General features: G+C 41.3%; 1 protein-coding gene across 1 annotated transcript in view; it reads left to right on the forward strand.

Annotated features, from left to right (window-relative positions):
• The window catches only part of RAB32 (RAB32, member RAS oncogene family), a 63,880-nt gene extending 51,358 nt beyond the window's left edge, over window positions 1–12,522 (forward strand). Inside the window, exons 2-3 of the mRNA XM_038395346.2 lie at window positions 6,429–6,706; window positions 10,647–12,522. Coding sequence (XP_038251274.1) covers window positions 6,429–6,706; window positions 10,647–10,796 — 428 coding nt within the window. The 3' untranslated portion in view covers window positions 10,797–12,522. The remainder of the gene's footprint in view (window positions 1–6,428; window positions 6,707–10,646) is intronic.
• Window positions 12,523–12,759: the final 237 nt, after the last annotated feature.

Genomic DNA, 12,759 nt, shown 5'->3' on the forward strand with positions numbered 1-12,759 from the left:
ATGTGATTAACAGACAATTTACTGCCTCTACAGCTTTGTCTGGGATCACTTATCTCCAACCCTGGAACCATTGCAGAGAAATTGAAAAGACTGGGATCGCTCACTCAGCTACGGCCTCATTTAAAGTATTTGGGGGAGGGAAATGGCATCTTGAAATGTATGAAGGGACAACTGGTGAGACGCTTAACTTTTGGCATATGGATGTGAATCATGGAAAAGTTAATGCTGACGAGAAAATTGCAGCTTTTTAAATGCTGGCAAAGGCTCTTGCATATTTCCTGGAAGGGAGGGAATGGGAGAAGACTAATGCCTATGTTAGAAATATTATTGAAGAGAAGCAGACCCTGGTATCAGAAATCAGATGCAAACTTATGTACATTGCTCACATTAGACATAGAGATGAAAGTAACATTGAGAGCTATTGTGGAAGGAATGGTGAAGGGTGGTCATAGTAGGGAATGACCAGCCAGGGAAATGGATGGATTATGTACCGTAAGTCCCTGGAAGGTCAGCTACTCCACTTTCAAAGTTTGAGATTATGAAGGCTTCAGAAAACTCTGCTGTCACTGATATTCAGACATGACTAAATGGATTTACTTGGTATGCTAAGTATCTTATTAGGCTTGTACAGCTAATTTTATTCCTGTTAAAACACTTTGCACTCCAATTAAATGGTTCTTGTGGGATACTCCATCAGTTATTGCTGACTCCAGATTCTAGCAGCTGCTTGGCTGGCACCTTTTTTTATCCTAGAAAGGTTCATTCCTAACATATCTCAGATTACATTTAAGAACAGATATTACTAAAATAAGGGTACTGGTCTAGAAGGACTTGATGCTGAGCTAAACTATTTTAGTTACTTTCCTATGTAGCGAGTTGTGGAGTACTGCTAATATTTGTTTACCTCTGCTGGGAAGTGCATATTGTAGTCAGCTAAACAGTCTCCTTTACCCAAAAAAATTAGTAGGGCAGAGAGACTTGCTTGTTGAGCACTTACAAATATGTTCCAGAGATGACAATAGCATAGTTGCTATTTAACTACCTCTTATATTAGAAGAGCTTGCATTAAGCAAATCCTGTATGTTCAAAAGGATTACCATGATAAGCATGGTATAAAAAACCTACACTACGAAATATTTCAGGTTTCAGAGTAGCAGCCGTGTTGGTCTGTATCCGCAAAAAGAAAAGGAGTACTTGTGGCACCTTAGAGACTAACAAATTTATTTGAGCATAAGCTTTCGTGAGTGACCACTCACTCCATCGGATGCATGCAGTGGAAAATAGTGGAGAGATTTTATATACACAGAACATGAAACAATGTTACCCCCATTGTTTCATATTCTCTGTTTATATAAAATCTTCCCACTGTATTTTCCACTGCATGCATCCGATGGAGTGAGCGGTTACTCACGAAAGCTTATGCTCAAATAAATTTTAGTCTCAGGTGCCACAAGTACTCCTTTTTCTTATGAAATATGAGCAAAAGGTGCCTCTCTCCTAGTTGAATTTCCTAATCTCACTTTGATATTCAAGTAGCATGCCCAACTTTCTCATGGATATTCTAGCATTTTGTAATATACCATATACTGAAACATGGAGAGACTATTATGAGCATGCTTCTAGGCTTTATGCTTTCATAAGAATGACCATACTGGCTCAGACCAAATGTCCATTCAGCCCAGTATCCTGTCTACTGACGGTGGCCAATGCCAGGTGTCCTAGAGCAAGTGAACCTAACAGGTAATGATCAGTGATCTCTCTCCTGCCATCCACCTCCACCCTCTGCCAAACGGAGACTAGGGACGCCATTCCACACAGCAGTGAAATTAAAAAATATGAACTTGGCTTCAGTCTCAATGCATACAAGTGTATTAATATATTTCTGCTTAATAGCTAGCTAACTTTAGTGATTTTAAGATGAGCAGTCTTTGGTATTTTAGGGATGCAGTAGTGACAACAGCTAGCATAAATGGCTTTCCACTATATAGAAACCCACAATCTGGCTTTCCAGATTTTAAGTCTGAATGGATTCTGTTCTCCTGTCTCTAACCCTCGAAAAGAGGCTTACATTTTTTTTATAACTTGGTGTGGTTCCTTGTGCAATGCTCTGAAGTAGTTTTGTTAGAAGACATTCCAGAGATGAGTTTGAAAAGGCTTAAACTTAAAGTGGCCCATAAATTAAAAATGGGTTCACTGTAATGCTGTGTGTTTAGCCACTTCTTGGTGGTAATAAATGCCTCTTCAGTACTTTGTCTCATTCTGGGAAAGGGATGGGTAATGTTTGTTACATACACTTCATCCTCCAAGTCTGATTCCCTCAGAAGAACTGGAGACTTCTACTGTTTCTATATAGTATGTGTCAATTCTCAACATAATTGTACCTCTGACCTTTTCATGGCCTCCCTGAGGGCACCTGTATTAGGCGATGGTCTGAGATCTTTCTCAAAGCAGGATCCCACAGCTTTCTAGATTGGGGTTTGGGCTGCAATTAACTGATCACCTAGCGTCTGATGAAGTGAGCTGTAGCTCACGAAAGCTTATGCTCTAATAAATTTGTTAGTCTCTAAGGTGCCACAAATACTCCTTTTCTATTTGCGAATACAGACTAACACGGCTGCTACTCTGAAACCTGAGTAAGTCTGACTTCAGTTCAGCACTTGCAGCCTCCTTATTGAGGTTACAGGGACAAACCATCCCAATGTGTAGAAAGAATAGTAAATATGGCAGGCGACCAGCTTGGCTTAACAGTGAAATCCTTGCTGATCTTAAACACAAAAAAGAAGCTTACAAGAAGTGGAAGATTGGACAAATGACCAAGGAGGAGTATAAAAATATTGCTCAGGCATGCAGGAGTGAAATCAGGAAGGCCAAATCACACTTGGAGTTGCAGCTAGCAAGAGATGTTAAGAGTAACAAGAAGGGTTTCTTCAGGTATGTTAGCAACAAGAAGAAAGTCAAGGAAAGTGTGGGCCCCTTACTGAATGAGGGAGGCAACCTAGTGACAGGATGTGGAAAAAGCTAATGTACTCAATGCTTTTTTTTGCCTCTGCCTTCACAAACAATGTCAGCTCCCAGACTACTGCACTGGGCAGCACAGCATGGGGAGAGGTGACCAGCCCTCTGTGGAGAAAGAAGTGGTTCGGGACTATTTAGAAAAGCTGGACAAGCACAAATCCATGGGGCTGGATGCGCTGCATCCAAGAGTGCTAAAGGAGTTGGCAGATGTGATTTGCAGAGCCATTGGCCATTATCTTTGAAAACTCATGGCGATCGGGGGAAGTCCTGGACAACTGAAAAAAGGCTAATGTAGTGCCCATCTTTAGAAAAGGGAAGGAGGAGTATCCTGGGAACTACAGGCCAGTCAGCCTCATCTCAGTCCCTGGAAAAAATCATGGAGCAGGTCTTCAAGGAATCAATTCTGAAGCACTAAGAGGAGAGGAAAGTGGTCAGGAACAGTCAGCATGGATTCACCAAGGGCAAGTCATGCCTGACTAATCTAATTGCCTTCTATGACGAGATAACTCCCTCTGTGGATGAGGGGAAAGCAGTGGACATGGTGTTCCTTGACTTTAGCAAAGCTTTTGACACTGTCTCCCACAGTATTCTTGCCAGCAAGTTAAAGTAGTATGAATTGGATGAGTGGACTATAAGGTAGATAGAAAGCTGGCTAGATTGTCAGGCTCAACTGGTAGTGATGAATGTCTCCATGTCTAGATGGCAGCTGGTATCGAGTGGAGTGCCCCAAGGATCAGTCCTCGGGCTGGTTTTATTCAATATCTTCATAAATTATCTGGAGGATGGTGTGGATTGCACCCTCAGCAAGTTTGCAGATGACACTAAACTGGGAGGAGAGGTAGATAGGATACAGAGGGACCTAGACAAATTTAAAGGATTGGGCCAAAAGAAATCTGAGGTTCAACAAGGACAAGTGCAGAGTCCTGCACTTTGACGGAAGAATCCCATGCACAACTACAGACTAGGGACCGAATGGCTCAGCAGCAGTTCTGCAGAAAAAGACCTAGGGGTTACAGTGGACAAGAAGCTGGATAAGAGTCAGTGTGCCCTTGTTGCCAAGAAGGCCAATGGCATTTTGGGATGTATAAGTAAGGGCATTGCCAGCAGATCGAGGGACGTGATCATTCCCCTCTATTTGACATTGGTGAGGCCTCATCTGGAGTACTGTGTCCAGTTTTGGGCCCCACACTACAAGAAGGATGTGGAAATTTTGGAAAACCTCCAGTGGAGGGCAACAAAAATGATTAGCGGACTGGAACACATGACTTATGAGGAGAGGCTGAGGGAACTGGGATTGTTTAGTCTGCAGAAGAGAAGAATGAGGGGGGATTTGATAGCTGCTTTCAGCTGCCTGAAAGAGGGTTCCGAAGAGGATGGATCTAGACTGTTCTCAGTGGTGGCAGATGACAGAATGAAGAGTAATGGTCTCAAGTTGCAGTAGGGGAGGTTTAGGTTGGATATCAGGAAAAACTTTTTCACTAGGAGAGTGGTGAAACATTGGAATGCGTTACCTAGAGAGGTGGTGGAATCTCCTTCCTTCAAAATTTTTAAGGTTAGGCTTGACAAAGCTGTGGGTGGGATGATTTAGTTGGGGATTGGTCCTGCTTTGAGGAGGGGGTTGGACTAGATCTCCTGAGGTCCCTTCCAACCCTGATATTCTGTGATTCTCCCCAGGGCAGTGACAGCCAACCTTCATAAAACAAAGTATCTATTCAGAACAAAAGCATGAGAGAACATCATAATAAACTGCTTGACAAGTAAACTTTGAAATGGAGACCTTGGCAGGTTTTGCAGTACTTCTGACCCTTTCTGCAGGTTCTGTCACTCTTGGTCATAGCATCCTGTCAAGTCTAGAACTGAGGAAGTGTCCCTCTCCACTGTCAGGCCTCCACAGTTCCTTGACCTGGTTTAAAGATAACCACACATGTAAGTTCCTCCAGGACTGAGGCATCACCAGACTGGTTACCAGTGTAAGGATTTGTATTAATTATTTCAGTGACTTCAATTCCTGCTGGAAATTCCTGGAACTCCTCTGTGGAGCTAGAATAGAACTTCTAGTTCTTACAGATATACATAGAAAGAAAAGGAGTACTTGTGGCACCTTAGAGACTAACAAATTTATTAGAGCATAAGCTTTCGTGAGCTACAGCTCACTTCATCGGATGCATTTGGTGGAAAAAACAGAGGAGAGATTTATATACACACACACACGCACAGAGAACATGAAACAATGGGTTTATCATACACACTGTAAGGAGAGTGATCACTTAAGATAAGCCATCACCAGCAGCGGGGGGGGGGAGGAGGAAAACCTTTCATGGTGACAAGCAAGGTAGGCTAATTCCAGCAGTTAACAAGAATATCAGAGGAACAGTGGGGGGTGAGGTGGGAGGGAGAAATACCATTTCCCCATGGTATTTCTCCCTCCCACCTCACCCCCCACTGTTCCTCTGATATTCTTGTTAACTGCTGGAATTAGCCTACCTTGCTTGTCACCATGAAAGGTTTTCCTCCCCCCCCCCCCCCCCCCCCCCGCTGCTGGTGATGGCTTATCTTAAGTGATCACTCTCCTTACAATAAAAGAAAAGGAGTACCCGTGGCACCTTAGAGACTAACAAATTTATTAGAGCATAAGCTTTCGTGAGCTACAGCTCACTTCATCGGATGCACGAAAGCTTATGCTCTAATAAATTTGTTAGTCTCTAAGGTGCCACGGGTACTCCTTTTCTTTTTGCGAATACAGACTAACACGGCTGCTACTCTGAAACCTGTCATTATGCAAGACAGATATACATAGCATTCATAAAAATGATACAGTATTCTCAGGTACTGTGTGTGTCCATAACATCTGTCATGGTATGCACTATTGAACTAGCTGCTAAATTGAAGCACTCTGTAGGTTCATTGTGGGCTCTCTGAAATCTGTTGTTCAACTATCGGGTGTAACACTTTTTAAGTCGTAGGAAATTATTTGAAACATCTTGGTGTAGGTCTGGCAAGCCAGTGAACTTCAGAGGGCATTGCTTTTGTCCTAGGAAACGCTATCAGTTCTCCAAAGAGGAGTTAAGAAAAACCGCTACTACTGACTATTGACAAATGGTTGATATTAAGCAGTCATCAACGTATAACGGTTGTACCATACTCTGGTATGCATTGCATATCTATGCAATGGTCTGTGTATGCTGATTTAACACAAATGGACTTGTTTTTCCAGTTTACCTAAATAACTAACTAATAACTAAATAAATAAATAACTAATATAATTTTGTACTTAATCCTAGAGTCAGATGTATCAATCTGACAAACTTGGTTTTAAAAATTTGTTTTATCTACCTGGGATAACTTCAGTTTATATCAATAGCTTTTGCTGATTTAAAAACAAATGTAAAGTTGTTGCTCTGTTTGTCTTTCAGGCCAGGAACGTTTTGGTAACATGACAAGAGTTTACTATAAGGAGGCAGTTGGTGCTCTTGTGGTCTTCGATGTCACAAGAGGCTCCACTTTTGAAGCTGTTTCCAAGTGGAAACACGACTTGGACAGTAAAGTGCTACTTCCAAATGGCAGCCCCATCCCTGCAGTTCTCCTTGCAAACAAGTGTGACCAGAAAAAAGACGGCAGCCAGAATCCCTCTCAGATGGACCAGTTCTGCAGAGAAGGTGGCTTTATTGGGTGGTTTGAAACGTCTGCCAAGGTGAGCATTCCTGAAAAATAAGGATAGTCTTGTAAAAGTTCTGTTAAGTGAATACTTTGCAGCCCATCACTAGTACTTGAGTGCTTTCCACAGCTTAGCAGTAGTGAATTCCCAAAGGGAATTCATAGAATCTCCCTTAATCCACAGCTTTTCATATTAGGATTTAACTCATTGAGTCTGAATTCTGAAGGCTATTGGCCTACTTGATCCTTTGATATACTGCACTAAACCACAAAGCCCCTTTGCTTCTCTCCATTTATTTATCCACTTCCCCTTCAACTGTCTCAGAGATGAGTCAGCATAGGAAAAATAGACATAAATGTGAGATGACTGTTCCAGACAGCCAGCATGTGAAAAGAGAAGTGAAAAATGGGGGAAGGGAAGAGACTCCTCGGAGAAGAGACTGGGTAGAGGAGGAAGGGTACACCTTTACTAAGAGCAGAGATGGAGAGCTTTGAAAGTAGAGGAGATGATTGCATTAAGGAAACCCAGTGGAAGGAGGGGGAAGAGGCCAGGAAAGAGGTTACAATAGTTTAGGCAAGATAGTCCATGCCTTGTACAACATTAACAGTCTTTGATAACGCAAGAATGCTGCCTGTTAGTTTGTCGTTAGAGGAAACTTGCATTGCTGATGTAATGATGAATGCCCTGCTTTTTGTGTCTTAGATTAAACAATCTTTGTAGCTGGAAATTCCATTATGGGCAACTGTTCCCCTGAAACAACAAGGAGTCCTTGTGACACCATAGAGACTAACAAATTTATTTGTTCTCCCTAACCTTTTTAGATCTCCGGATAGTACCTTTTTTAATGCATAAATAGCGGTTACTCCCAAAATATGAGTTGAAGGTTTAGTGTCTCTTACAGCGGTGTAGCAGCTGCACTTCTTTTGATGCTGTAAGTACAGCACATTCTGTTTCTATGCCAAGAGTATCTAATCAAAAATTCCCATCTTAAAAAGCAAATTGAGAACGGACTTGTTCCCAAATACGTTTGTATTTAAGGTTCTGAGATGGGCTACAAGTGGGGATATTTTTGATATCCTCAAGATGTACATGTAGATATCGAGGTCAATCTAATAAAAGGGAATTCCATATTTGTCCCTATCCCCAGGCAGTGCTTCCTTGCTTATTCTTATACAATGTTAATCCTACAGCCGCAGAACATGGTTGGCTGTGACCAGTCACAGCCAAATGCATCCTGTGCAAGTGTATGGGCTCGTGTTGGTGCACTGATTGGCAAATTACATGTCCATGTTGCAGTGGGAGCTGCTGAAACTTGCTTTCAGGGGAACTGTGCCAGGATGGTTGTCAGGGTTCCCCACGGAACATGCTGATTGTACAGATCGCACATTGAACTGGCTAGTCTTCTGAATGCCTTGACCAAGCTCCTTCATCAATTAGTGTGGCTTACTTTGGCCCAGGTGTCAGAGTAGCAGCCGTGTTAGTCTGTATTCGCAAAAAGAAAAGGAGTACTTGTGGCACCTTAGAGACTAACAAATTTATTTGAGCATAAGCTTTCGTGAGCTACAGCTCACTTCATCGGATGCATTTGGTGGGAAAAAAACCCAGGTAGTTAGTGCAGACTCAATCAGCAGGAGGAAAGTTTTACAGGTACCTTGCACCATTGTAGCCCCCCCCCCCCCTTTAGGCAGACTTCCTTGCCCTGGGAGTCCAGCTGGGCTTCACCTGCAGAAGCCTTCATAATACAAGACTGAGGTATTTAGTTTTCTTGGTTAACAGTAACAAAGCCATTCCTTAATGTAAAATATAATTTACTTCTGAGCTTTTATAAAACCTGGCATTTAAGGCCTCTGAGCATGCAAGACTGAATATTCGGTCTTTCTAATGCCATTACTGATGATGGTATATAAAACATTGAGGCTACTAAGCAAGGTTTAAAAAGAATATGGATAGCCTTGCCATCTACCCATTGTAGCTCATCTTGCAAGATGAAATGGCCCAAAAAAGCCACTCAAGTAAATACCTGGCAGTGTGCATGCTGGTATGCCAGAGGGTGTTTGGCAGCCTAATGTGAATCACAAAGGCCACTTTAGAATCACATCAGCCACACTATCAGAGGTTCATTCACCTGCGCATCTACCAATGTGATATATGCCATGTCCCAGCAATGCCCCTCTGCCATGTACATGGTCAAACTGGACAGTATCTACGTAAAAGAATAAATGGACACACATCAGATGTCAAGAATTATAATATTCAAAAACCAGTCGGAGAACATTTCAATCTCTCCGGTCACTCGATTACAGACCTGAGGGTGGCTATCCTTCAACAAAAAACCTTCAGAACAGACTCCAACGAGAGACTGTGGAGTTGGAATTAATTTGCAAACTGGATACAATTAACTTAGGCTTGAATAGAGACTGGGAATGGATGAGTCATTACACAAAGTAAAACTATTTCCCCATGTTATTTCTCCCCCTCACCCCCCCCCCCCTGTTCCTCAGATGTTCTTGTTAACTGCTGGAAATAGCCTACCTTGCTTGTTACCATGAAAGGTTTTCCCCTCTTCTCCTCCCCCCCCCTCCCCCGCTTCTGGTGATGGCTCATCTTAAGTGATCACTCTCCTTACAGTGTGTATGATAAAACCCATTGTTTCATGTTCTCTGTGTATGTGTATATAAATCTCCCTACTTCAGTATTTTCCACTGAATGCATCCGATGAAGTGAGCTGTAGCTCATGAAAGCTTATGCTCAAATAAATTTGTTAGTCTCTAAGGTGCCACAAGTACTTCTTTTCTTTTTTTGCAAATACAGACTAACAGGGCTGCTACTCTGAAACTGGTCACTTTAGAATAAGTTCTGTTTTTTGTTTCCTATTCTCACTTAAATGGAGAGAGCCATCAGTAAAATCTCTGGCACGTTAACATTCTAATGCATCATTTTAGGAAGCTATTTTAGTCACTTTCTCACTTCAAATCCTTTATTTCCACATCTCTCCCCCCTCCACTACCCCCAAATCTATTTATAACCAAGTGTCTGGATACTAATTTGTATCCCTCAATAATCCATCAATTCAAACCCAATTTCTTGTTTCATTTTAAATGAAGTGAGGGAAGTCAGCAAAGATTCCTTGCTCAAGCTTGACTATATGCCCTATATCTTGCATATCTTCAAGTTCTAAACACACAACTCAAAGGATGTATGCTTTGCTCCATGGATTTTCATTGTGGCCCACAAAGTACCAAGACAGATTATCCTCATCTGTCGATAATTAACCATTGCTCCATCCCAATATGGTTGAGAAGTGATTCCCTTGTCAGTATTTATCTGACTTTCACATTGCATTTCAAAGCCTTTCTTACTTTTTTCTCTTCAAAGCAGGACAGGCAAGGACCTGGATAAAAGCATGCCAAGTTTTCTTATTTGGGTATTGGTTCTAATGATAGCTCTTGTGTCTGCTTGAACAATTGGATGGGTCTGCTGGGACAGCTCCCTTAAACTGAAATAGGCAATGTCAAAGCCACTGCATCCCCTCTCATCATTTCACTGAGGCAGTAAATTCTGTCCCATCTTATCCACCTTCCCTCTACAGATTAGGCAATTTCTGTAGATTCCTGTAGATTCTCTACAAAACCCATGTTTCAGAACCAGACCCTACAAGTAAAGCACCTATCCACCTTCAGTGTACACAAAGTGGGCCAGTGTCCCCTTCATCAAAGTAGAACCTATTCTTTTTCTATGTAAGGAATGTACAGTGAAACTAGATAATCTTTCCCATGCTTTAAAGGATTTGCTGCCTTCACCTAAGGCAGGAATATTAAGCAATGTGTTCAACTCTATCAAAGCTGCCTAAGTCAAGTTACAAAGAATTTCTACAAGAGCATTTGCCAACCTTTTTAATAGGCAGGTATGACTATAATCTGTTGGTGAAAAGATCACTGCCTTTTTTTTTTTTTTTAAACTTTCACAACTTTTTTAGGACAACATCAACATAGATGAAGCTGCTCGATTTTTGGTGGAAAAAGTCCTTGCCAACTACAAAAGCTTTCCTAATGAAGAGAATGATGTGAGCAAACTAAAACTGGACCCAGACCCCTTGAGAGCGGACAGTAAATCACAGTGTTGCTAATGTTACCTTTATTCTTGCATGTACGTGCGACAGAATGAGCAGCAAGACTCTTGTTCCTTAGATCAGACTGCTGCTATGGTGCTGCATTAAGGACATTCCAAGTGAGGGGTTTGGTTATCTTTGAATTGGTGATATTTTTGGGTGTTTACACAGTTTTTTGTATAAAATTGAAAATGTGTTGGGTTTATCATTCATTCTCCACTAAAAGAGCAGCTGTATCTGGCAGTTTCTTTTCCTGTCAGAAGAAGGTAACCGAGGGTGGTGTTTATACTTTATTCTCAAAGGAATACAGACAACATTCAGTATGACATGTATCCAGGCTAGGTGTTAGTTCAGAGGATGAATATTGTGGTGTATTCCAGAACAGTAGTCATTCTTGACAGAAGTTGTGACTGAAATAAGCACTTGCCTCTTTGCCACGAGTGTCCTTATACCTATAACCTCCCACTGCTGCTTGCCTGCCTCCTTTCCCATACCTACTATTTTGTCCCTGTTGATTGCCCCCTAATGTGAGGACCGTGTAACTACAGCTCTCCTGGAGCAGGTGAATCTGTTTTCCTGAACTGGACAGGGATAACTGAGCAATGGCAGGAGGTCCCATCCTGACTTTGTCACTAAGCCCCAATACAAGATAAACACACCACTTGGCAAGTAAGAAGAACAGGAAGGAAAACTCAGGTGTCCTATGTGACATGGCTACTGCAGTGATACAGATGCTAGCAAGTGCATCTCCAGTTACTAGCTGAGAATATTTTACTTAAAATACCATTAACCAGTTTGAACCTGTAAAACACATTCCAGCACAAATAGCAGGCTTTTCTTAGTGTAGTGCACCCAATTAAAATAAACCTAAGGGAGCATCACACGTGCACATATTAAAACAAATGACCAGAAATAGTTCATACACTAACGTTTTGAGATGCTAGCTTTAACTTCATCCAGGAGAGGACTGCCACTAAATAACAGTTCTAGTTTTGGTTACCTGTCTTAAACTGTTTTTTGAAACTAGCGTACAGTATGACTAGATGAATAATTTGAATTACTCAGACCTTGGTCTTGGAATACCTTTGATTAGTAGCGCATGGAAAAGAGGGATGCCTCAGGTATCTTAAGATAAATTGAAGGGTTTTTTAAATCACTCAAATATAGTTGTTCTATTAAAAGGGCCTTCACTAATTATAAAAACACGTGCTGTATGTAATTCACCAATACAAAGTGTAAATGGAAAATGTGTTACCAATTTTTATACCTAAATATTTTTGAATGCTAAAAATTCAAGTGAGGAAACTCTCCTAGCTTGTTTTGCCGCCTCATAGGTGGCTGGTTATGTGAAGTCTTGACTTCTGCAACTCATGAATATGGTCAGAATTTGGGGGCAGGATGGCTGGTGAAAAGGATTCATTTCTCTAGTGATTGTGGTAATCCTACATTAAATGGAACTCCTGCTTTCTCAACAGTCTCAGGAGGCTGTTTTTTGGCCACATGTTACACCTTAGTTGCCATTTTTTCTGAAGTCTCTTGTTTTTGCTTGGTCAACATTGTTAAAGTTTAGGTCATAAGCCCTATCCATGTGTCTCAGTTAGATGCACTGTCTTTCATACTTGCCTATTAAAGTGAGTGTACATAAGTACAAGCTACTTTTTAATGAGATGCATACAAATAAATTCTTTATTTTTAAGCAATAAATAAAACAATTCAGGCATACTGTCGTCATTCCTGTGTGAAATAAGACTCTTATGTGTTTTTGTGTTCCAGTTTCTCTCAAAAGAATACATTCTCACTGAAGGCTGTAGCCTATTTCCCCTTCATTCTGTTCCATTCATTGCCATATTAAACTCCCTCTTCTTTCCTGTTTTATCTTAAGATGGATACTTAAAATTAGCCTACTTTTAAAGTTTGGTTAATATTACATATGGTAAAGTAGCTTATACTTAAAAGTTTCTTAAAATTCAAAACATGGCTA

This window comes from Dermochelys coriacea, chromosome 3 (genome assembly GCF_009764565.3).
Source record: "Dermochelys coriacea isolate rDerCor1 chromosome 3, rDerCor1.pri.v4, whole genome shotgun sequence".
NCBI lineage: Eukaryota > Metazoa > Chordata > Testudines > Dermochelyidae > Dermochelys > Dermochelys coriacea.